We start from the raw sequence: 26,263 nt of genomic DNA on the forward strand, positions 1-26,263 counted from the left end.
AAGACCATCTATATATCTAAACATATCTGTTTATGACCTTGAAAACATACCTAATATGACTATAAGTTTGACTCTTATAGAGGACTATTAGTCTGTATTTCTTAACTATACATTACATTTTTAAATGAAATACATAAACACAATACCTTAAATAAGAGTAGAAATATACATACAGTATAACAGAAATAACTTTAAATTTGTACCAATAAACTAAAAGCCACACCAATGCAAAATATGTAAGATTAATAGTTATTTTTTGGATTAAAGTAGATTCAATAAGTTACACTTTTATCCTATCACTTCTATATCTCCCCTTTTTTCTTTTCAGAAAGAGATCCTTGAATCTAATCTCCTTTGTTTAGCTTTTTTCCTGACCATTATCCATAACAACTTGTAACCAACCCCCCTTTAAATAATAATAAATATTCATGACCCATTTTGGGGGAATGTGGCTGTAATTCTCTAGACTACTTCCTGTTGATTAGGGACATTAGTAAACTTTGGGGGACCCTGAGAAAGTTTAGGATTATGGTCAAGTCCTGACTGGAGTAGTTTGTGAGGCTGGATCATCTCAGTCAGCAGCCTTGAAGGTGCTCTGGATGCAGAACTCAGAGGAAACTGCAACAGAGGCACTCTGAGACGTTGGATCATCTGGTCCATCCATTCCCATTGGAGACTTTTCAGGGGGTCTTCCTCAGGCAAACCTGACTTTTCTTAACCCAGAATGAATCCAGAGCCTCTTATTTCCTGTGGAAATAAAACAGAAACTCTTTCCCAAAGTAACATATCTTTTGACTTAAATTTTGAAGTCAAGATATTTTTAAAATATATGTTGGTTTAATCTAGCAGCTTTCATAATCAGATGTCTCTCAGCAGTTATCATTTGTTCATTAATAGTCAAAAAAATTAAAGACAACACAATAACATACAGTGTCCACTCTCTCTGTGCATTTTCCATCTTTATGTGGCTTATTTCCTTTATATTACTTTACTCCCCCTTTTAAGGTCTTTATTTTATTATTTTTAACCTAAGACTGTATATATTCTTTCTCTTCTCTCTCCCAAACCTATTTTTTTAACACACTGTAAGCTCTTTAGAGGTTTTTTTCCATCTGAATCTGTCCTCACTGCACATCTGTAACCTTCCCATTCTGCATGAGCAAAAACCTGCAGTGTAACTTAGATCGTGGACTGCTGGTGCTGGGTCCCCTCCGTCAGTCCCCTGAGAGGTTAGTCTCATGGTGAAGGCACGTTTATCGCCAGCTCTGGGCCATGTTCATCGCTCTAACACTGTGAGGTTTCTAGGTCCGTGCGGCACTGAGTACCATGCCGCCGCTGCTCACAGACACCATGTAAGTATTGGCAGCAGGGCCTCTGAAAAGAGCCGCCCATTTTTGCCTCTAGCAGCTAGCACCCAGCCAGGAAGCCGTCTCTTAAAGGGGCCACACCTCTGCTTGCTGCCAGCAGACAGAGCCCACTGGAGAAACGGCAATTACCAAGAAGCCGAGTTTGACTCCATTTTTGTGTGTTTAGAATCCTTTTTTAAGCTTTGTCAGGTTTCATGTGGAAATTTCAGTTACACATGGCAATGCCATAGTAATCAGATGTTTCTCTCCCTCCTGCCTGTTCCCAAATACCTAGCAGCCACTTCCCAAATTATCATACAGAGGTTTATATTAATTATGAATGTTTGGTTGATTGCTCAGGCTTATTACTAACTAGCTTTTACATTTGAATTAACCCATTTCTATTAATTATTGCCACGTAGCGGTGGCTTTACCAGTCCTCTGGCATCTTGCTTCTTGGGCAGCTGGCTTGCATCTCTCCCTCGACTCTGCCCTTCTTCATCCCAGTCCTCAGTTTGATTGTCCCACCTAACTTCCTGCTTGGCTACTGTCCAATCAGTGTTTTATTAGTAAATGAGAGTAATACATATTCATAGTGTAGGAAAGGATTGTTCCTCAGCAGAGATTTTTTAGCACACTTGAGAAGGACTTTTAAGTCTATTCATGGAAGACAACCAAAGGAAATTTAAAATCTGAATTTTTGAAGTCTTAATATAACAATAGCATAGAAAGAGGAAGAAATCTGAAACCTTAAAACTTTTTCTAGCCAATCATTCACCACAAGATACAGGTGATTGATTACGGAGAACAGCCATTGTAAAGCAAGTTCCTTTAAATAAAGCAATAGTAAAAAAATTACTTTGAAACCAGTTTTGTGAGTTTATCTCCTTCCAGAGTCTAGTAACAAGTTAAACTGTCTTCTCAGCTGGAGACCTAATAGCTTTCAGTGAGGTCTGAGGCCTGATTTTACATATGAAGAGAAGGCAGCCATAGCCTTGCAGAGGAACTTGCATAGCCTTGCAGAGGTAAGCTTGCTGCTGTTAAAGCTGCAGTTAGTCAGTATCATCAGAGATCTGAGAAGGATGAACTATAGCTGGAATTATAATCCAAATGGCCTGTGTATCAGTTAAAATAACAGACTCACCTACTGCTTAGATGATTACCCTAGGCTCCTGTGATCTCGCTGGCTTTGTTGGAGACAACTATGCCTAGAACAGTGCTTAACTTCAGCTGCCACACAGAGCAGCATGGGCCTTCTGCCACCAGACCCAGGTCTGAGATTTTTCTGTGGAGAAGGAACTTGGGAAACTGACCTTACTTTGATGAGGCAGAGCAGGACAGTCAACCCTACAGTGTCCCTAGTTTGTGCAGAGCCCTGGCAGCAGGTGAGGAATGGTTTTGCCCAGTGGTTAGCGTTACCACAATTGAGGTGGAGTTATTGGGCCCTATCTGTCTTCTTTGGAGACCATGGGATTCCCTGTAGGAGCAGGCATGTCTATTATGGGAAGCTCTTTTATTAAACATTTTAAATGCCATATTCAGCAGATCTCTGAAGAGTTTGAGGACCACCTATCTATTAAGAATACCTGATTTAGTTACTTGTTTTAGGCTTAACTTTGAAAACACGTTAACTTGTATGTTTTCATTATCTATAACAGTTTAAATTGGGAGCTTTTAATAAGATTAGGAATTTACAGCTTTATCCCTGTTAAGTTTGAGCCTTAAAACTTTGAGTTGAGCTGGGCAGTGGTGGCGCACACCTTTAATCCCAGCACTCGAGAGGCAGAGGCAGGTGGATCTCTGTGAGTTCTAGGCCAGCATAGTCTACAGAGTGAGATCCAGGACAGGCACCAAAAACTACACAGAGAAACCCTGTCTTTAAAAAAAAAAAAAATTGAGTTTAAGATTTGATTGAATTACTTTCAGCATTAAAATAAAGCTTTAGGGGCTGGAGAGGTGACTCAGAGGTTAAGAGCACTGCTTGCTCTTCAAAAGGTCCTGAGTTCAATTCCCAGCAACCACATAGTGGCTTACGACCATCTGTAATGAGATCTGGTGCCCTCTTCTGGCTTGCAGGGATATGTGCAGACAGAACCCTGTATACATAATAAATAAATAAATCTTTTAAAAAAAAATAAAGCTTTAAACCATGAATGCAATAAACTTTAGGCCATAAATACAGCCCACAGGGAGACTGGGAACTTCTCTGATCCTTTCATGGTGGTGCACCAAAATAGAATATCACAGCTTTTTTATGACTTAGTTTATATAGATAGCTAAAGCCCAAGAAGCTAGACAGATATTACTGTGACCCTGAGTAGAAATTTATAAACCTTATTTATCAAATATACCTTATTTATGAAGCATATGTTTCATAAATATCAAAATTTTCTAGAAGCCTGGGGTTGAACAGCTAGCAAAGACATAAGTAGTTAGGTGTAAACCTCTAAGTCAGCTTTTGTTAATCTGAGTAGACCTTTATAACCTTAAAGTTTTATCATCATGATCCATACCAATCCACAATATTTTGGAGACCTGCTATTGTTTCCTGACTCTAAATAAAGTAATAAGCAGAGGACTCAGTAGGACCGAGAGGTTTCATGGGTGCTTCCTTGGATGGTTTATACCACATGGTCATCTTAAGATGGTGACGCACATGGCATGTACCCTCTAACCTTAGTAAAGATGGCTGCCAGCCATATGGCTGTTAGTTAAAATATCATTTTTGGTAGATAATTTTTAAACATGAGTTGAATTGTTACATATACAGTAAGTAGATCTATTTTTCTAAATAAGAATTGAAGCACATATAGCAAATTAAAACTCAACCTTTTGTTACAAGTTTTAGGCTAACTTCTTTGTTAACAAATTCTATAGATTTTTTTTAACCATACCCAATGAACTTACAAATCCTGAGATAGAATTTACATCATAGTCTTAAGAGATTTTTGTGAGAGCAGAGTGCAGAGAATCATAGAGATCAAAGATTTTTAGGAGTGGGAAGTAGAGCCTTAGAGGTAAGGGACTTTGAAAGTATAACAGAGCAAGTTTAGGTGTAAGAGCTTTAGGGATCATTTGTTGGTGCAGTGGCAGATGTTACGATTTGTGAGAGTTTGGAAATCAAGTCTACCAGTTTGGGGGCATTGATCTGTAACAAAAGCTGTAGTAATAAAATCTGAGTCTGCACTGGAGGGAATTTCTATAAGGTCCAAGAAGGAGTGCATAGTGCCCCAGATGGGCTCGGGTGGGAGGAGTGGCTGAGGGGGAGACAGAGCAGGCTGCTCCCTGTAGGAAGAGGACTCTCTAGGAGGGAGCCAAGAGCAGAAGCTGTGGGGTTGTCGGTGGGAGATGAGAGGACAGGGTCACACAGGCCCAGGCAGGCTTAAAGAAGCTGCAGGAAGGAGCCGAGAGAGCAGGGCTGCAGAGCATCACAGGTGCCAGGAAAGGGTAGAGAAGTCGTGGGAGCAAGGAAAGGGACCACAGGCGCTGGGCAGGACGGCGGGCAGAGAGATCGCCTAGGGGGGACCACAGGCGCTGGGCAGGACGGCGGGCAGAGAGATCGCCTAGGGGGGAACCACAGGCGCTGGGCAGGACGGCGGGCAGAGAGATCGCCTAGGGGGGACCACAGGCGCTGGGCAGGACGGGGTGGAGAGATCACAGAGTGGGGACCACAGGCGCTAGGCAGGACGGCGGGCAGAGAGATCGCCAAGGGGGGACCACAGGCGCTGGGCAGGACGGGGTGGAGAGATCGCCTGGGGGGACCACAGGCGCTGGGCAGGACGGCGGGCAGAGAGATCGCCAAGGGGGGACCACAGGCGCTGGGCAGGACGGGGCGGAGAGATCACAGAGTGGGGACCACAGGCGCTAGGCAGGACGGGGCGGAGAGATCACAGAGTGGGGACCACAGGCGCTGGGCAGGACGGGGCGGAGAGATCACAGAGTGGGGACCACAGGCGCTGGGCAGGACGGCGGGCAGAGAGATCGCCTAGGGGGGACCACAGGCGCTGGGCAGGACGGGGCGGAGAGATCACAGAGTGGGGACCACAGGCGCTGGGCAGGACGGGGTGGAGAGATCGCCTAGGAGTGGGGACCACAGGCGCTGGGCAGGACGGCGGGCAGAGAGATCACCTAGGAGTGGGGACCACAGGCGCTAGGCAGAGTGGGGCAGCAGGCGGGGCCACAACTCCTAGGGGGGAAAGTCCTGGACACTTGCACAGGTACAATGAGAGACAGAGCAAGTAGCTCCGAGTGGGAAGAAGCAAGAAAAGGGTCTCAGGCTGCCTCAGGCAGGAGTGCAGCTCCTGGGGGAGGCCAGGGAAAGCTAGCTGAACTGAGGTGGATCCATGTTGTGACAAGAATTTCCATCCAGGGTGTCCTCAAGCAGAATGGGAAACTTGTCAGAAAAATGTTCCAAATCCCAGAGGAAAGTCACCCCTTGTTGTTATTGGAGCCCAGTGAGGTGAGGGGTGCTCCCGGCAGGCCTTTGTCGTGACAGGAGACACTGCAGGCAGCTTGGGGCGGCACTTACCTGGTAGGGATGAGAGAGCAGGGAGAAGGGAGCCGGTAAGTCTCTTTAGTAGAGACCCAGGTGGATGTAGCAGGCCAGAGCTGAGAGGTGTGAGGAGAGTGCCCAGGTGGGTGGGTGCCCATCCCAAGGATGTAGAAGGCTCTAGGAGTCAGAGATTCATTTCTGGCATAGACAAGGAGGCATGGTTAGAGCATGTGGGGTGGGGGGAGAAGTAGGGAGAGGGCAGACTGTAGATGTGGGGTCAAATTTGACGGGTAACAGGAGTAAGCGGAAACAAATGATCCCTACTTAGGAGAGTCCGGTCAGCAGCCTGGTTCAGAGCAGCCGAGTTCCTTGGAAGGGAGCTCGTGTATGCTAGTCCCGGCTCTTGGTACCAGATGAGTGAAAATAAAGAAATAAAAGGAAGGACATGACTGCTCCTAGGTATGGTGGAGGAGAAGGTTTATTGTAGGTAGAAGGGGGAGCATAGACCAGAGACAGGAACATCTGGGAGAGTCCAGAGTGAACATGACCCTGAGCCTGGCCATGTGAGGAGAGGGGGGAGAGGAGAGGAGCCACCAACCAAGACGGGTAGACCAAAAGGCCAGGTAACCAAAATGTCTGGATTATATGGGGAAGAGCAGCTGGGGAAGGGCAGCCCAGCCCCTGGCCATGTCCTATAACAGGTGGGGACTGAGGGATGCTGGGAGAATCTGGTGGCCAGGTTCACTTTGATATGTTAATGAGTATCTCAGCCATTTGTCCTGGGTTTGAGACCTAACAAAACCAATTTGGGGGGGGGGGGAGAAATGGGGACAGAACAACATCAAATGTTCCCAGTCAGGGGACAGTCTGCAAGATAGCTCTCCATTGAGTTTCCAGGGGGGAAACATGCACACATCAGATATACAGAGGATGTATCAGTCATCTGGGATGAGGTTTGCTGCAGTAACAAGCACCCCCATGTATCCACGAAGGGACTGATTTCTCACTCAGCCTGCATGTCCTACTCAGTGGCCCTCCCATGCCTTTCTTTATTCTTGTTGGCCAAGCTAACACACAGCCTTCTTCCAAGACACTTCAGAGCGAAGGAGAGTGTGCCACGGTCTAGCCCTTTGTGGTTTTCTCTAAGGACATACAAACATGTCTGTTCACCCTCAGGTAGTACAGCAAAGACAAATCAAAGAATACCACCCAGGTCGAGTTGTGCGGGGTCACCTACAGACGCAGTTGACTTAACAACTGCATCACCAAAACCATGTCAGCATAGATGATGACTCCTGGGAGCTGGGTCCGTTCTCGGAACTCCTATGCAGTTTACAGGCAGCTATATGGAGAAGTCTTTTCTCCAAACGTTCTTGACTATATATATCACATTGTGGAGGGGCCTCCTGAGTATAACTTCGGGAGCTTCCTCGGTCGTGTGAGTTTCCTGAGCTTCCTGAGCCTTGTGAGCCTTCCTCAAGTTCTCACAGGAGAGAGCTACACACAACCACACCCCTTCCTCTGGCCCTTACGGTTTTCCTGCTTCTTTCACCAGTGTTCTCTGAGCTGCTGATCTGGTGATACAGACAGCTGTTTTCCTCCACTTACAGCTGAACGTTGGAACACTTTGCCACAAAAAGCTACGTAATTCTCTGAAATTGGACCAGTTTTGAGTCTCGGCAATAACCACCACTTATTTAAAAAAAAAAAAAAAAGTGTCCCTCCACAACCCAACCTGTCAACAGCAATGTCTAGGCATGAAGCACAAATGTTCAGAGGACAATATGACAGACATATCACTTCTGCTTATTGAAACAGTGGCAGTGGACTGTCCACTGGCTTGTGACTTCACATATTTGTGTCCTGGCTTGCAGTACCACAGGAGGCCCTTTCCTGCAAAGCAGGCCTTCAGTCCAGTCAGACAGCAGTTGGTGACACCCGTAACAGTTGTCCTGTTATTGTGCAGTGAGCACATCTTGCCGAGTATGGTGGCACTGTAGCGTGTGGGGCCCACAGCTGAATAGGACCATTGGGGACAATCCTCCCTCAGCAACCTACATCACTCTTTCCAGTACTACAGAGAACAGCCAGCAGTAGGGAGAGGGATTCCAGTCATCCTCAGCTTTATTTCTCCATGTCCTGAAACCACAGCACACAGGGTCTTACTATTTCTGGGATGCAACCGAGAGCAGTAACAATGGTCTTTACGGTCTGTGGGGCCTCGAGGACTCCCGGGGAGGGGGGCTCACCCCTGGCCCTGAGGTGCTCATTCTGCAATTTTATGCCCCTGGGAATGCCTTTCCCACCCGTGCACCCAGGTTCAGACCCTCTCCTTCCCTGGATCTGCAGGACACTCGGGTTAGCATTATATAATGAGACCTAGCTGTGAGTGTGGCCAGGATCCCCAACCATCCGCTGCCATCTATTCCAAGCGAGTGCCCGTTGTTGGTGAGCTCCAGAAGCTAAGGGAACACTCAAAGGAAACACTAGTGAGGGCCGCCCCAGCATGCAGAAGCATGGCCCTGGGCAGAGCTTGAGTAGGAGAAGCTGCTGGACTCAGTTTTGTAAACTGTGTCGTCTCCTCATCTCGGGGACCTGCTGGGGTGCGGTTGGTCTTCCTACTTACCATGGGTTCAGTGGCGCAGAGGTGCATGGAAGAGGAGAGTCCTCTCAGCTGCGCCCTTGCTGCCAGAGCCAGCTCCCAGGTTCCAACGGGGACACCAACACTCAACCTCTCCTTCAGCCGCACCCAACTAAGGGGCCCCAGGCTGCGCGAACAGTCTCTACCCTCCAGTATGCTTTCTTGCATGGGAGAACTGTACTCTGAGGGACGGCTGCCTGTCCTTAGGACATGTTTGGTCTTCCCACCCACACTGCACACTGCTCTGGTGCTCACGCCTTCCTCCCTTCAGTGAACTGTGGCTCAGGGTGGGGCTCACAAGCACTGAATTTGACTTCTTCACTTGTCCTTTAGAACTCGATCTCAGGACAAGTCTTCCCAAATCTGCCTTCAGGTGAGGCACCCTTTGTCTGCCTTTCTGTCTCAGTTGCTTTGGTGCTTTGCAAACCCGATTTACATGGCACTGTGAGTCATTAAGATATGTATGCCAGAGCCTCTCCTACCTCATAAAGATCAGTAAAACTGGGAAGCCCCGTGACAGCCTGAAGGTCCTTGATGGACCAGCGTTTTTCTTAACTCTCCTGTGAACACAGTCCTGTCTGTCTAGCCCACTGAACAAGACATCGAGCACTTCCTGTCACATACCCAGACCCCTCAGAATGCTTGCCCCTCTGTATTGTTCTCTAGTACATGGTGTCCATGGAGCCTTGAACTGGTAATAACCAAGTTCCTCGTGGATTCTGCTCTCAAGCCAGACCCTGTGGCTTCAGGCTCTGCAGCCTTTGTAGTCCTGTAGTCCAGCCCTTCTGCCTCCACAGCACCAGACAATGCCATCCTCCCATGTGTCCCAAAACCTCCCTCACACACAAGGAGAAGCAAGGGACTCAAAAGAATAGTGCAGCTGGCCATGGTGGCAGACCTGTCAGCCCAGCACTCAGAAGGTAGAGCGAGAGGAACACTATTTTGAAGGCAGCACTGGCCACAGAGTGAGATCCCGTCCCAAAAGGAGAGACAGGGCACCAGGAATGTAGCTCAGGTGGTAGAGTCCTCACTCAAGAGTCCTGGAAGCCCTGGGGTCCGATCCTGGTACCACAGGAGGTCATCTTGATTACATAGGCAGCTTGGAACCAGGCCGGACTACGTGAAATCCTGGAGAGAGGGGGGGGGGGGGCAGGGAGAGAGAAATAAAGGCCCCGAAGGGCAGGCTGGTCTAATGTCATTCACAGCTTTTCTCCGCTGCGCTCAAGCCCAGACTCTGAGCTGGTTTTCCTCATTCACAAACTGGTGCTGTAGATAACAGCTTGCCAGGGAGATTCCAGGAGAGAAGCGAGGCAGCAGTGTGGTGGCTCCCCAAGGTGCCACAGGCAACAGAACTGTCAGTTTTTGTGAGGAGCCCTCAAGGGCTGCGGGGAGCCCATCTGGGGCCAGCAGAACCAGGGATCTGCGCAGCTGCACCCGGAGGTTGTGAGCAGCTCGCATTCCTGATGTTGGCCCTTCTCATGCGCTGGCATTTCCCACAGAGGGCCTGCATCGACTTTGCCATCAGTGCCAAGCCGCTGACCAGGCACATGCCCCAGAACAAGCAGAGCTTCCAGTACCGGATGTGGCAGTTCGTGGTGTCCCCACCCTTCGAGTACACCATCATGGCCATGATCGCTCTCAACACCATCGTGCTGATGATGAAGGTGAGCCCCCACCAACCTCGCATAGCGTCCCAGCCAGGCCACACTCCACCACCGCTGAGCCTTTGCTGCTGTCCCCTCTGTCTGCTGTCCCCACCACACTGCTTGGCCAGCTCCTTCCCTCCTCCCAGAAGCCTTAAACTAAGTCTGGAGCTGGTCTCTGCAGTTCTCTGGTATCACCCTCACGTGCCTCAGTCTCACTGTGGCTGCCCACACTTGGTCCCACCAGTCTCTGATCTTCGGGAAGTAGATGTCTGGCTCCCTGGGGCTCAGCGGGAGTCTCATGGAGAGGAGTGGACACCCTCCTCAAGTGTGTGCTGGGTGGAACATGGGAATAGGTCGGAGATGGGGCTTCTGGAGCTCCAGGGCTCTCAGACCCTCAGTGGGGGATTCTAGGCAGGGGCACCACCTCTGAGCCATACTCCCAGCCCTCACTGAGAGATCCTAGGCCATCACTGTACCACTGAGGACACACCCCAGGCCTTCCTCTCTCTTTTTAAAATGATTTGTATTATTTGACTAGTAGAGCAATGGAGGTCACCAAAAACAGTAATGGTGCCAGCAGGAGACTCAGACAACACAGCACATGCCTGTCACCCCAGCTGTCAGAGGCTGAGACAGGAGGGTCATAAATACAAGACCAACATGGACAATTTAGTAAAACCCTGTCTCAAAAATAAAACTATAAAGAGTTGGCAAGATGACCCAGTAATTAAGGTACCTGCACCAAGCCTGTGACCCGAGTTCAATCCCCAGGACCCATATGGGGGCGGGGAACTGACTCCTACAGTTGTCCTCTGACCTCCACATGTGTGCTGTGTTCATTCACACAAAATATCTAAATAATATGTAATTAAAAATTTAAAAGTAACGAAGACTGAGCACTTGCTCGGCACACGTTAGGTCCTAGACTCCATTACTAGCAGCAAACAATAATACAAAGTGGAGTGCTCTAGAGATGCTCAGTGGCTGAGAGGCGTAACTGCCCTGCCAGAGGACCTGAGTTTGGTTCCCAGTTCCTCTGCAGGGCAGCTCACAACTGCCTGGAACTCCAGCTCTACAGGACCTACAAGCTTTCTGAATGCCTACAGGCATTCACACACACAACACACACATATAAACATCTATGCCCATAGACACACACACATATAAACATATACCCATAGAAACACACATACACATATATAAACATATATACCCATAGACACACACATACACATACATAAACATATACCCATAGACACACACATATATAAACATATACCCATAGACACACACATACACATACATAAACATATACCCATAGACACACACATATATAAACATATACCCATAGACACACACATACACATATATAAACATATACCCAGAGACACACAGAGACACATATATAAACATATACCCATAGACACACACAGACACATATATAAACATATACCCAGAGACACACAGAGACACATATATAAACATATACCCATAGACACACACATACACATATAAACATATGCCCATAGACACACACATACACATACATAAACATATACCCATAGACACACACATACACATACATAAACATATACCCATAGACACACACATATACATATATAAACATATACCCATAGACACACAGACACATATATAAACATATGCCCATAGACACACATACACATATAAACATATGCCCATAGACACACACACACATACACACACATATACAAACACAAAAGGAAATACAAAAACCTTCTTAATTAACAAGAAGCTTGGCTACATTATCATTGAGATGCTTTATGGCAAATAAATAAATACTCAGCATATCAGCAGATAAAAATGGCCACAAATACAGACTGGTGCTGTGGTTCATGGCTCGTGTGTGTAATCACAGCACTTAGGAGGCTGAACTGGGATCATTACCATGATTCTGAGGCCAGCCTGTGCTAGACCGAGACCCTGTCTTACAGCCCAGGGCTTTGCTGAGCAGTTGCCCTCTCTGGGCCCTTAGGTCGGACCTGCAGCCTGGCTCCTAGCCAGGCCACTGAGTCTCTGCCTCTCTTCTCATCTAGTTCTATGGAGCCTCTGTGGCCTATGAAAACGCCCTCCGAGTGTTCAACATCGTCTTTACCTCCCTCTTCTCTCTCGAGTGTGTGCTGAAAGTCATGGCCTTTGGGATTTTGGTACGTGGGGCCCGAGGGTAGGGGGCAGTGGGAACACATAGGCTCCGGGTACGGGAGAAGTGTGTGCTCTGGGCCCCAAGACCTGGTCCCCAGCGAAGGCCCACGCCCAACCTGCACAGCTTTGTGCTGACCTAGAAATAAGTACCAGGAAGGCCCAATCCAGATTTGCCGGGAGCTAGTGGTAATATATTGGGCTGTCCTCCAGATGACCCAGTCAGAGGTTCTGGTGTCAGAAAACCAGGACCACAGAGGACAAGTCTCTAGTAGTCACACCGGCCAGGCCTGGTGGAGGACACCTGTCACCCCAGTACCTGGAAGGCTGAGGCAAGAGACTCTGGAATTCAAGGCCAGCCTGGGGCAGAGTAAGACATGTCAGAAGTAAAGACAGAAAGGAAGGAAGGAAGGTAGAAGAAAGGAAGCGAGCAGTTTTGACCGTAGCCCAACAGATCTCACGTGCAGGGCACAGACACCAGAGTGGAATTCCCAGGACCCACCCCACTGTCATTTTACTTCATCCTGATTCTGTAATTAATTTTATTTGTGTGTGTTAGTGTTTGCCTGCGTGTGTGTGTGTGTGTGTGTGTGTGTGTGTGTGTGTGTGTGCCACATGTGTGCCTGGTACCCTCGGAAGCCAGAAGAGGTCAGCAAATCCCCTGGGAGTGGACTTAGGGACAGTTGTGAGCTGCTGTGTGGATACTGGTCACTGGACCCAGGTCCTCTAAAAGAGCAGCCAGTGCTCCTAACTGCTGAGCCATCTCTATCCCTGACTTTTCATTTTGAGACAGAGTTTCACTCCGTTACTCAGGCTGAAAGCTGAGAGATGGCCCAATCGATAAAGTACCTGCTTCAAAAGCATAAGGAATTCAGTCCCTAGAACCCTCCCCTCCCCCCCAAAAAAAAAAGAAAACGAGGTATGGTGGCATGCACTTGTGATCCTAGCACTGGGGAGGTAGAGGATGGAGGGCCCTGTGCCTCCCTGGCCTGACAGTCTAGCCTAACTGATATACTCCAGACAGTGGGAAACCTTATCTCAAAGGTGACAGGCAGCGTTCCTGAACATAACTCTTGAGTTTGTCCTCTGGCCTACACCCATACAAATCCATACAGGAGCACACACACATACGTCCACAAATGGGAAAAGAGGTCCAGACCGGCCTTGCTTTGACTCTCCCTCAGTGCCGGCTTTGAACTTGCAATCCCCATGTGTCAGCTTCCCAGGAGTTGGTGTGACAGGCTTGTGCTATCAGGCATGGCTATACCATGTGTTCTAAAATGTCTCTTTCATCCCGATGAATTTTTTCTTTTAAAGGTGTATCATGCCCTGCTAATTTTTTTGTCTATACTGGTGGCATAGTCTTAATCTCAGGCACTCAGAACCCCAAGGGAAGAGATGAGGAGGTAGAGGGACTGTGAAGTTGCATGGGGAAAGTCACACCTTTATTTCCACCAGCTCCTAACTGAACCAGACTGCCTGCTTTCATCTTGATGTGTTAGTGTCCTGTGGCTGTGACAAACGCCTGAGAGAGCCATCTTACTAAGCTGGGAAGGTTTATCGTTGGTTCAGAGTTTCTGAGGTTTCAGGCCATGGCATTTCAGCCCCATTGCCTTTGGGCCTGTGGGAAGGCCACTGGACATGATAGAGAACGAGGTAGGGCAGAATACCCACTTCATGGCAGCGGGAAGCCAAGAGCAAGGGAAAGGAGCTGGCTTGCCCTGGTGGCCTGCTTCCCCTCATGGGAATCTAGCACCTCCCAGTCACTGGCTACCTAGCCTTCCCCTGTGGGTCTCTAGCCCGGCCCCTACCAAACTCATGATGTATTTCTAATAGCATCCATTTGACACAGAAGTATTAGATGTTTTTAAATCAAGCCTGGCAGCATGCACCTGTAACCTCAGCACTGAAGGCTGAATCGGGAGGATTACAAGTTCAAGGCCAGCTTGGTTCACATAGTGAGCTTCAGGCCAGCCATGGCTAGATAGCAAGACAAAGCCAAAGAAAAAGAAAGAAAAGGAAAACTCACTATTTTTGTAGGGCTTTAGTAGGCTCATAGATACCTCGGAATTTAGCTTGTGTTCTTTGAGAGCACAGGTAGCGAGCCAGACTTTGAGATGCACACTGGGAATCCCAGCTCTCGAGAGGCTGAAGAAATAGAATCTGGAGTTTAAGGCCAACCTGGACTACATGAGACCCTGCCCCCACCAAAAAGACCTATTATGTACAGTCGGTGTGGTGGTGCTCACCCTTAATTCCAGCACTCTGAAGGCAGAGGCAGGAGGATCTCTGTGAGTTTGGAACCAGCCCGTGAGCTCCAGGCCAGCCAAGGCTACGTAGTGAACCACTGTCTCAAAAACAAAACAGCGGCAGTAGTGAGGGGGAGAGGAGGGACAGGGAAGGGCTCTCACCCCCAGTCATGGAGACCACACTGCATATGACCTCACTCCCTTCCACTAGGCCCCACCTCTTAAATTCACACCACCTCCCGTGGACACCACGGGCTGATGACCCGGCCTCTTGGCCCCAAGAACTCAAAGTGTAGCATGCAGTTGTTGTGTTGAGGGACTTCTTAAAGGTGCATGTGAACTGCCCACACTGTTGTCTCCTGGTTCAGTCCTCCTGGAGGGCTCCCGGTAGGCTCAGCCAGCCTCCAGGACAGAGTCCTCACCTTGGCTTACTGAGGTGCTTGAGGGCCCAGAAAAACCTGGACTCAAAGTCTGCCCCCCTTCCACAGGGTGTATCACCTGATTGTAATTAGAAGGGGTCACTCCTTCAGCAGAGTCCCTGGTAGCATCAAACCCAATAATGCATATCAGGGCCGCCCTTCTTGGGGTCACCTCCCAGAACAATTATTGGCACTCAGTCCTTGTCTTAGGCTGTTCATCCAAGGAATACCCATGACGCCTAGCAGGGAATGAGCACTCTGTAAATACTAGAAAGGGTGAAAATAAAGCTCATGGGGAGTGCAGACAGCTCAGTCAGTGCAGTGCTTGCCACATACGTGTGAATTCAGACACTAGCACCCGTAAAAAGACGTGTGGTAGTGCATATCTGTAACCCCAGCACTGGGGAGCACTCCTGAGGTTCACTAGCCAGAGAGCCTAGCAAGCTCCAGACCCTGTCTCAAAAGACACCCTTGATTGACCTTTTGGCTCTGACATCCACAGGTGTGGCCAAATTCACATGTGTGTTGCGCGCGCGCGCATGCGCATGCACACACACACACACACACACACACACACACACACACACAACAGCAGCAGCACAGCAGCACATGGGCAAATGTCTTAAAGTTGAGTGTGTCCTAGACCCACCTCCAGAAGTTCCATGTTGTTGGGTAACAGCCCCAAAACTTAGTTTTCTGGTTATGTTTTTATAGACCCACAGTGTAGCCCAGGCTGGCCTCAAACTCTCAATTTCCCTGCCTCAGCCTTCTGAGTACTGGGGTTCACAGGTGGCAGCACCGTGCCAGCCCAGTCTTGTGGGTTTTGTTTTCTTTTGGTCTTTTTTGAGACAAGGTCTCACGGTATAGCCCTGGCTGGACTGGCTTTACCTCTGCCTCCAGAGTGCTGGGATTAAAGGCATGCACTATCAAACCTGACTTCAAATGTATTTTAACAAGTATTCCCAGGAAGCTCTGTAAGGGGTAGCCTGAGCAATGGGGCACTGAATTGTGTACGTGCTAGGTCCCTGCCGGAAGGAGAGCATGACCAGGAAGTCCCATGTCTCCTGTGAGCTGTGCTCCACAGGAGAAGCATGGAGAATGATTCTCGGTGATCACAGGAAGGTGTCAGCTCCCAGCTTAACCTAACATGGATTCAAGTCCCCTTCCAACTGAGTGGATACCACCCAATCCCTCTGTATCTTTGCCCTTGTTGGCACTTCTGAGAAACCAGAGCTGGAGCATTGGCCCCCCGCAACTGAGAGGAGCTACCTTCTTCTCAGCCAGTCTTCCACTGTGCCAGGGCTGAGGCTCCACACCCTTACAGTGTCGATTCCTTAGGAGGCTTTTACGGAAAGCCTGAAATTCCTCATGTGACATTCAGGTGACAGATCCTGAGCTTAAGATCTGTGGCCAAACACCTAGAAGTTGCCTTCATTGAGTATTCCTCTGAAGCGGAGTCTGAGATGAGGATTGAGTGCAAGGAACCTACCTGGGAGGTGACGACTCCCGAAAGGGCAGGAGAGGGGAAGAGTCAAGGACAGGGTGGAGAGTGTCTTACAATGCAGTCAGTGCGGAGCTCCGGAAGCGCTTGGGGCTCCGTTCCACCTGAGGCCTCCAGGTGGCAGCAGAGAGCACAGTCACCAGCAGGGATCTCTGAGGAGGGAGGTGTATTGAGTACCCAGGGGCTGTCAATCAAGAACTGCAGCAAGGGCCTGACCCTGGGAGAAAGTAAGGAAAGCCAGTGATGGTATATGAGGGGAAGGTTAGGCCCAAATACCGGAAGTGCCACTGGGACCTGAATTCCCTCCAGGCAAGTGTACCCCAGCACTCACCTGTAGAGCACATACTGTCTATCAAACTGCAAACGGTACTCCGTGCACACTCATGATCTGATGGCCCAGGAACTCCCGGCTCTGGAGCCTTCCCAGTGAGGCAGAAGGGTTGCCTGAAGGTCGAGGGAAAAGCTGCTCACGTGTAACTTTTTTGTCGGAGCAAGAGGGCTCTCTGGAGATTTGAGGCTATGACTGTTACCAAAGAACCTGGGGTAAGAGTGCAGCCTGATAATGCACCTCTTGAGCCAGTACAGAGCTGGGACATGGGTCAGTCAGGAGAGGTCACAGTAACACACGTCCCCTGAATCTGAGGCTTCTATCAACAGAGAAAACCAGGGAGGGGTTTGCCTCCTAGTGACTTGGGGATCCAGCCACCACCTGGAATAGTCAGCTGGCATAGGGTTAGGAGAGCTCTGGGGTCGGGGCCAGGGAGATGGACCAGTTTATAAAGCGTTTGCCGTCTGAGCATGAGGACCTGGGGCTCGCTGGCCAGCCAGCCTAACTGAATCAGTGAGCTCCAGGTGAGTGAGAGACCCTGTCTCAAAGAACAAGATGAATGTCTCCTGAGGAACAGCATCTGAAGTTGACCTCTAGCCTCCACACCCATGCAGACATGTGTATGTGCAACCCACAGAGAGAGAGAGAGAGATACTGGAGGATCTCACTGGCCAACAGCACTAGCTCTGCTCACAGCAGCCTTAGCAGCCGTGAAGCCCCTGTTCCAATGTCCTCTCTTGTCCTTCTCACTCACATCAGGAAATAGAGACACAGAGTGGTTAAGCACTTTACCCACAGCCACACAGCTCTGGTAGTAGAGATGGGATCTGAACTCAGAGGCTGTCCTCTTAGACAGTGGCCATAAACATAATGGGGCCCTGAATACAGACACTGGGCTCCCCTGAGCCTCCTTTCAGTGCTGACTCTACCTGTGGCGTTGCTGCTGGCCACGGGCAGGGAGCCTGTTCACATCACAGTGTCTCACTGCTACCACCCCTACCTAGTGTCTTTGAGGAATTCCGTGATGTCCTGGGCACTTGAAGAACTTTCAGAAATGTTCAAAAGATGGGCCCAGCAGAGCAGAGGCAGGTCCCTGAATCCCCTCTGGGGCAAGCTGTCAGGATCAGGGTTCAAGGCAGAGGGCTCTGATGACATGGAGCCGCTCTTTCCACACATTTGTCGTGCCCCAGGATGCCCCTTCTGGCCTTGGGGAGTGAGGGCACAGAGTCCTCTCTTGGCATCTTTGTCTTGTGGGTCCCTATTCTAGAATTATTTCCGCGATGCCTGGAACATCTTCGACTTTGTGACTGTTCTGGGCAGCATCACAGACATCCTCGTCACCGAGTTTGGGGTAAGTCTCCCTCCAGCTTCTCTCTGGGGGACTTGGGCTGAAGTAGTGGGAGGTGGCAGGAAGGGGGTCCAGAACAGTGGTTCCTGGCGGGCACAGTGGGCTATGACCAGTGCTTGGCTGGAAGCACAGAGCGGGAACTGAGATGGGGAGTGAGTGTGAAGAGTTTTTCCGGGTGGTGATTTGGGGGTGCAAAGACAGCCCCTTAAGGTCTCAGTGAGGGGAGATGGGTGTGTCCAAAGCCAGGACATAGGGCCAGGGCTGAGAAGTGTGGCTGCCTGGTGGCTGGTGAAATTATGAATAAAGAATATGGCTTAGGATAAGTAATGCAGTTCACTACATTGAGAACTAATCTGTTTAAAGGCAAATAGAGCTCAGTGCCTGCTCCAACTGGTCCACAAGGTTGGGTTCCACTGACCCCTGCTAGCCATGTTGGGAATAGCACTCTCAAAGCCTTAGGGTAGTCCCTGGAATAGCAGCCCTCTACCACCCCTAGGCATTCCAAATAGGGAAAGGGGGGCAGATCCTGAGCTCTCGGGATGCATTGTCCTTACCCCTTTTCAAGGAAATCCAGGCCCCAGAATTCCCCCTCCAGACCTTGTCCTTGGCCATAAGCCAGTGAGCCCAGACTTGGGAGCCCTCAGGAAACTAAGGGGACAGTAGAAGATCCTTTCAGGGACAGGAAGACAAAAGCAAACCATCAATGCCCAGGGCCAATGGTGGGATGGGTCCCCGCCCCCCCCCCCAATGACAATGGAAATAATAATAACTGGACTGGGAGTGTGGCCCAGCAGCAGAGTGCTGGCTTGTCCTGTGTAAGGCCCTGGGTTGGTTTCCTCACCCCAAAACAAAAACAAACAAACAAAAAACCACATTTAGAATATTGTACCAAGCACCTCATATGAACTGGCTCCCATTGAGAGTCTGGGCTCAGTGCACAGGAGAATTGTCTCAAGAGTTGGACTGAAGGAACTGAAGAGCAAGTCCAAGAGGGTGAGTGAAGGGTCCAAGGGTATCCAAACGCCCAGCCACCATACTGAAGTGGAAAGGGCTGGACACAGACCAGGGTGGCAGGCAGCAGAGAACAATGCAGAGACGCCCTGCCTCCCCGTCCCCTCCCACCAGTGCCCCTTGCTGACCCAGAAGAAATGGGGGGAGGAAACTAGTCCTGCATGGGATGGATGGGCAGGAGTGAGCTGTCTCAGTCCACACAGCAGGACACTTGACCCCAGCACCAGGAGGCAAGGCCTGACTGACTCCTGCAAGCTCTGGAAGTCCCAGAACAGACTTAACCGTTTGTCCTCCTCCTGCAAGGCTGGCACTTCTAGGGCCTTCGGAAGAGACTGTCAGGACAGCCTTGAGACAATGTCCCTTTGGGTTCAGAGGTTGGGAGGAGCTGTCTGCTCCCCATCAGGGCTCGTGGAACGAGTTAGTTGAAACTTCCAGACACCCATAGGTCTGATCCCGACTGCTTACTCCAGCAGGTAGGATGGGGACAGATGGAGGCCAGTTCAGAGACGTGTGGAGCACTGCAGTAGCCAAACAGCCCTTCCAAGCACCCAACTGGCTCTTGACAGACTGTCCCTTAGGCAGCAGGGATAATGCCGCCACTTCAATTCCATACACAACTCAGACTCACTGACCTTGGGCAGGCACATACTGAGCACCTGCTGTTTCCAGCGGAGTTATAGGTACTAGAGACAGAGAAAAAAGCAAGACAAAACAGCAGGCACACTGAATGCCTGACCCAAAGGGCTTCTGCTCTAGAGAGGACCAGACAATAACAGGCCACCAAGATGGCTCCGTGGGTTAAGGTGCTTGCCACCAAGCCTGACTACCTATCTTAAGTTACTTTTCTATTGATGTGATGAGACACTGTGACCAATGCAACCTGTAAAAGAAGCATTTAATTGAGGGCTCATAGCTCCTGAAGGTAGTAGAGTCCATGACCATTGTGGCAGGGAGCATGTAAGCAGGCACACAGGCATGGAGCTAGGGAAGTATCTGGAGAACTTACATGAGGCACACACAGAGGGAGAGAGAGCAGGAACTACCTGGGAAGGACTTGGGCTTTTGAAACCTCAAAGCCCCACCCCCAAGTGACACACCTCCTCCAACAAGGCCACCCCTCCTAATCCTTCCCAAACAGTTCCACCAACTGGAGACCAAGTATTTAAATATATGAGCCTATGGGGAGCATTCTCATTTAAACCACCACATTACCTGAGTTCAACCCCTGGGACCCACACAGGCACACAAAATAAATAAGTAAAATATAACTGTAAAAGATTAAAGGGCCAGGCAGTGGTGGCACAGGCTTTTAATCCCAGCACTTGGGAGGCAGGGCCAGTCGGATCTCTGTGAGTTCGAGGCCAGCCTGGTCTACAGAGTGAGATCAGGACAGGCACCAAAACTACACAGAGAAACCCTGTCTCGAAAAACCAAAAAAAAAAAAAGATGAAAGGAAGTAGACTGGAAGTGCAAGTAAATGGTATAGCCCCTGTCTACAGCCCTGCAGTGAGGTCTAGGGGCATGGCTCCGTATGGTATAGCCCCTGTCTACAGCCCTGCAGTGAGGTCTAGGGGCATGGCTCCATGACAGAGCACATGCCTTGAAACCCTACCCTGCCCACTGGTGAGGGTCTGGGTGTGTGACTCAGTGGTAGAGCTTAGGTTTGCTTGTGGGAGACCCTGCACCTAACCACAGTAGTGCACACACACAGTCACCCCTGAGGTGCTTGGCATAAAACTGGCCACAAAATTCTATTCCCAGTAGTTATTATTATTACCATTGTTATTGTTCCCATGAGTGTACTTTGGTGTGCAGTCAAGCTTCCCTGAGACACCACCATTTTGAGGGGAAGATGATGGGTAGGCATATGACCTGTCCTCACCCTGTGCTAGGTGCTGGTAGCCCCTGTCTGGGACCCAGGTAAGGCTACTATCCTTGAGGCTAGAGCCAAGCTGAGCTAGGAGAACAGGAGGGCAGTTAGTTCCCTGGGGGTCTCGAGGCTGAAATGCTAGCACAGCCCTGGGCTTTAATGTCGTGCCCAGACTTGGCTGGGGGCGGGTTTGCCGTGCGCGATGGATAATGACTGTGTTTCTTGTCTTGTCTCTCTCCATGCCTGCTGTTTAAACTGTGTACTGGCGCAACGCCGTCTGAAAAACTCATCCAATCAAAATGCACTATGAAATCCATTTGTTCACCCATGACGTGGTCTGTGTGTCCATACACCAATGACTTACCTCCCAACCCACCGCCACCGCCACTGCCACCCCACTCCCCGCCCGGGAACCGAAACCCATTGGTTTTTTGGCACTGGTTACAAATCCACCTAAAAAATTAAATTAAAACAAAAACAAAAACGCTGAATCGCCTCCCCAACTGCCCCCGCCCGCCCGCTTCCCCTCCATCTTCAACATCTGCATCTAGAATCCGGTTGGTGTTACCTCTTTCTGAAGTGTAAATGCCTTACATTAACTGTGACTGCACTGCATGCCCCGCCCACCCCGCCTCTGTCCGTCTCCCGTCCTCTCTTCCTCCCCTTTCCTAAAGCTCCCTCTGGTTGGTTTTATGGGACTCTGGATCGGAGCTTCGGCTCCAAAGGGTTTGTGTCCTTGGCAAGAAAGGAATGTTCTCCCTCCTCTAGGACCCCAGGGTGTGACCAGATTCTCCATCCCACTCACATCCCAGAGCTGACATAGTGGTGGAACAGAGCTGTGACCTCAGTGACCTCAGTGTTCAGAAGGTTAAGGCTAGCAGATTGAAGTCTGAGGCCAGCCTGATCTACATAGCATGTTCCAGTCCAGCCAGAGCTACAGTAACTCTGTCCCAGATGTTTTAAAAAAAGAGAGAGTGAATCAGCAAAGACATCTGATATTAACCTCGAGATCCCACACGTGCATGTGCCTTCCCACGCACACAGCCCTGTGGTGCACCACATCTGCTCCCACCACGTTTCTTGCCTCTTCACAACCCTTAGTAGCCATGATTCCCCATCCCTGCCTCCTCACCTCCATGGAGACACACTGAAGGGCCTCCAGTGGTGTGCCCACAGTAAACATGCCTTCATCCACTAGACACAAATGGGGCCCTGTTAGGTGCCACTAATGAAGGGGCAGGTTGTAGCCCCCATTGCCACCCTGCTTGGCTACTGTGAACTAGGGGAGGCAGACTTTGGTCCTCCAACCCCGATTCTACTGGAAAGTGTAACTTCACTGCTGGAAGAACAGGCAACATTAGCAAGGCCTTCTGGGCCCCCAGCCCTATGGGCAGGAGGAGTGTGCAGAGGTCAAGGTCTGCAAGTGAGAGGACTTGGGTGCAGCAGAGAGAAAGGCTGGTTCAGAAAAATGAAGGGACGGGGCATCTAGGCTTCATCCTGAGCAGTAAATAGATCCGCGAGGATTTGAATCAAGGGCACTTCCCGGACTGATTAGACAAGATTGCCAGGAAGCCCCAGGGGGAGGTGACAGGGACGTCGAGAATGGAAGGGGGGCCTCTGCAGGGCCTGAGGAAGGGCTGAGCTGGTGTCTCTGGAAAACTAGAGATGGAAGTTACGAGTGGGAGGAGGTCAGGGTTATGGGGAGAACACCTGTAGCCAGATGGAGTCTGAGGCGCCCTTGGGATGCCACAGAAGAACCCCAGTTCAGGGCCTGGGGCCTGAGGAAGGGCTCACATCTATAGGTAGTTTGGAGTGGTGCCCATGTCTTTCTAAAAACCCAAGAGACACCTGCCCTTGAGCATGTCACTGGAAGAGAGCGCAAGGACCAGGATGCCCCACACACCTGAGCCTACATCCTCAGCTGCTGCTCAGCCTGGAGCACAGGGTGGGGTCTGAGTAGAAAGGGGACTCCTCTTGGGAGTTCTGTGTGCTGACAGGACTCCATGCAGACCCAGGAAGAGCTGGAGGAGCGGATGAGGCCTAGGACCCCTGACTTCTCCAGCCCCTACCCCTCCTCCCTCACGTGTGCGCATGCTCAGCGGCTGCTGGATCCCTGCTTCTGCATGTGCCAGTTAGCCCCCAGCCTCAAACTGCTCCTACGAACCCCTGCCTCTGCATGGTCGGCCGAGCCCACATGTTATGACCCGCCCCACTGAAGGGATGGCTTGTTCTCTGGAGGGTTGAGGGAAAGGGTTGGGACTACTTCTTGGTCAGTGGTCCCATCCCCAGTGGAGCTGGGTGGCTAGGCAGGACCAGGCATCAGGTCAGCTGGGCATGGTGGGTGACTGACTCTTAGCTAGATTTGCAGGCTTGTATGAGTCTTTTGGAACAGGCTGACAATGATTGGGCCCAACAGTGTCCCAATGCAGGAGCCCAAGGTTTATTCTCCGCCCCAGAAACCCTAGGATCAAGTCTTTTACCCCAGAGGCCTCTTACCAGCCTCAGAAATTCTTCAAACTCCAGTCACTGCCTCTCAGCTTCCAAGCCAGAGCTAGCTCAAGGCACAGGTCCAGTAAAGGGAAGTGGGTTAAACATATAATTCACTGCCCAAAGGCAAAGCCTAGTGATGCCCCCTGTAATCCTAGCACTCGGGGAGTCTGAGGCAGGAGGATCTCAAATTCAAGACCAGCCTGGGTGATAGCACAACCCTGTTGCAATCAACAAATGATTCCTTGTGCAAATAGAGATGGGACAGACCAGAAGGATGCCATTGTCAAAGCCGGTCATCATTAGATCTCATTCAGTCTTGCCTCCTGACCTGTATCCGGAACTCCTACAGATCCTTAGACTGGCACACCAGTAAGCCCCCTTCTAGCCAGAAACCCCTTGCCCTCCTGCCTCATGCCTGCTGGGAATGACCACGTGGTCCCCAGGCAGAAAACTCAAATGCTCTGTGGCCAATTACCAGAGATTAGGAAACTGGAGAGCATGTAGCCAGACTCCAGGGTCAGCTGTGAGAGGCCTGGGGGAGCCAAAAAGCCAGATTGGTGGGCAAAATCTGATTTTTTAAATTAGCAACTTTTTTATTTAAAAAAAAAAAAAAAAAAAAAAAAGCTCGGGCCTGACAAATTAGTTTCATTGGCTATATTGAGTCACTTCTCGCCCCCACCAACCTCCCCTGAAGCGCCCTGGAGAGTCCTAGGCCTTGCCCACAGTTTCCAGACAGCCTCTCCCCACTATAACAGCCTGGGTGGGAGGCCGCAGAGGCAGCGACTAGACCTGGGTTTGGAGGACAGGAAGGGTCCACCTAGGGAAGTCCTGGGGCCAAGGATAGCTTCATCTCCCCACCCCCAGCACTGGCCCCTCGGTGGGCCCTGGGCTGATCAGAGCTCGCTCGCCCCGGGAGCTGAGACCTTCCTGCTTCCCGCAGGCCTGGTCCCGAGACACCACCCAGCCCCAGAAGCTGAGAAGCCATCCCTGAGAGGGGGGAAAGGGCCCCTAATGCATCTTCTCCGACTCAGCGGGCAGCGAGGACTCACCCTGCAGCCGAACAGTCCCAGCTCCCTCCCGTCCTCCCCATTCCCGCTCGCCAAGGGGGTAAGAAAAGATGCCCTTCCGCTTCTCCCCATTGGCTCCAGCCGCTGCACCTCTGGGCCGTGGGGTGAGGTCAGGGCGGGCAGGAGCGGGTGGGCAGCTCGGCAGGGCAGGGCAGGGCAGGGCAGGGTGCCCGGTGAGTCCCAGGACAGATGCATTTCTGGCCCGAGCGTAACATGCCCTCGGAACCGCACTTACCCCTAGGCCTGCGTGTGCTGGCGCCCTTCCCCAACCCGGCCCGTGTCTGTGCTTCGTACTCTTGTGCTGGGTACTGCAACTTGACCCGCTTGTGTCCTATCGTCTCAGTGCATTTGGTTGTTGGGAGAAATAAAAACCATCTCGATTTTTTTCCTGATTGGATGATTCGGATGTATTATTTTCTTTTCCGTGCTCTTTTGTTATTTTCTCCCCGACCCTGTTCCTTCCTCCTGCCCCCCCCTTCCCCACTTGTGAGTGGACCTGGCTGGGTGGGCTTAAGCTTTTGAGTTGATATCTCTTCCTTCCCCGCCCGCCCTCCCCCACCCCACTTTTTTTAAGTTCCCCTCTGCTCTATTGCATTAACGGTGCTTTCTCTCCTCTCCCTCCTTATTTGGGGTGTGGCTTGCTTTTTTTCCTATTGGTTGGCTTCGTGTAGGGGCCTCTGTGAGTGTTGACTACTCTAAACTCCGCAGGGGGGGTGGATGGTCACCTCTCTTCCTCATCTCCTCAGAATAACTTCATCAACCTGAGCTTTCTCCGCCTCTTCCGTGCCGCCCGACTCATCAAACTCCTCCGGCAGGGTTACACCATCCGCATTCTCCTCTGGACCTTCGTGCAATCCTTCAAGGTGAGCCGAAGTCGCTGCTGCTGCTGCTGCTGCTGCTGCTGGTGGTGGTGGTCCAGGCCAGAGCAGACGCCCTAGCTCTGGGTGAAATGGGGAAACCAAGCCAAAAGAGGTTAATGCGCAACCCTGTCTAACGTCTGCACCCAGTGTCTGCAGAACTCTGAGGGCCTCGTTCCAGACCCCGACCACCTGACCCAGTGTGGGCAGCTCAGGGCAAGAGCTGCCTGGCACCCCTCCTCATTGCCCTCCTTCCCTCCAGGCCCTACCATATGTCTGTCTGCTGATCGCCATGCTCTTCTTCATCTATGCCATCATCGGGATGCAGGTGATCCCGCACCCTTGGGGTACCAGGGCTGCGGGAGGTGGGCCTGCCTCAGAGGGAGCCAGGGCCCCTGTGGCTGCCCCAGTCACCCTCCAACTCTCCAGGTGTTTGGCAACATCGGCATTGATGGGGAAGACGAGGACAGTGACGAGGATGAGTTCCAAATTACTGAGCACAATAATTTCCGGACCTTCTTCCAGGCGCTCATGCTTCTCTTCCGGTGAGGGGGTGGGGGTCGTGCTTCTTTGGGGGTTGGGTTTGAACCTGTCTTCATCCTGTGTGTTCATTACTCCTCTGACTGGGGAATGGTCCCTCTGACTCTTAGAGTTGGGGTGAACTTAAGTCTGCCCAGCTCTCCTCCTCTTCCCACTAGCGCTGGGGACAAGGACCCTGGCAGGGTAGAAGCACAGAAGGAATATTCCTGCTGTTACCTAGTCCAAGCCTCCTGACCAGCTTTTGAGATGGGAGTACTTGTGAGACCCTGTCTTACGGATG

General features: G+C 50.6%; 1 protein-coding gene across 1 annotated transcript in view; it reads left to right on the forward strand.

Annotated features, from left to right (window-relative positions):
• Cacna1a (calcium voltage-gated channel subunit alpha1 A) overlaps positions 1-26,263 on the forward strand; it is a 228,042-nt gene that overhangs the window by 167,328 nt on the left and 34,451 nt on the right. The window contains exons 29-34 of the mRNA XM_059263091.1: positions 9,979-10,143; positions 12,201-12,311; positions 18,068-18,151; positions 25,333-25,449; positions 25,706-25,771; positions 25,873-25,988. Of these exons, the coding sequence (XP_059119074.1) occupies positions 9,979-10,143; positions 12,201-12,311; positions 18,068-18,151; positions 25,333-25,449; positions 25,706-25,771; positions 25,873-25,988 (659 nt within the window). The remainder of the gene's footprint in view (positions 1-9,978; positions 10,144-12,200; positions 12,312-18,067; positions 18,152-25,332; positions 25,450-25,705; positions 25,772-25,872; positions 25,989-26,263) is intronic.

The sequence above is a fragment of the Peromyscus eremicus genome, chromosome 5 (assembly GCF_949786415.1).
Source record: "Peromyscus eremicus chromosome 5, PerEre_H2_v1, whole genome shotgun sequence".
In the NCBI taxonomy this organism is placed as follows: Eukaryota; Metazoa; Chordata; class Mammalia; order Rodentia; family Cricetidae; genus Peromyscus; species Peromyscus eremicus.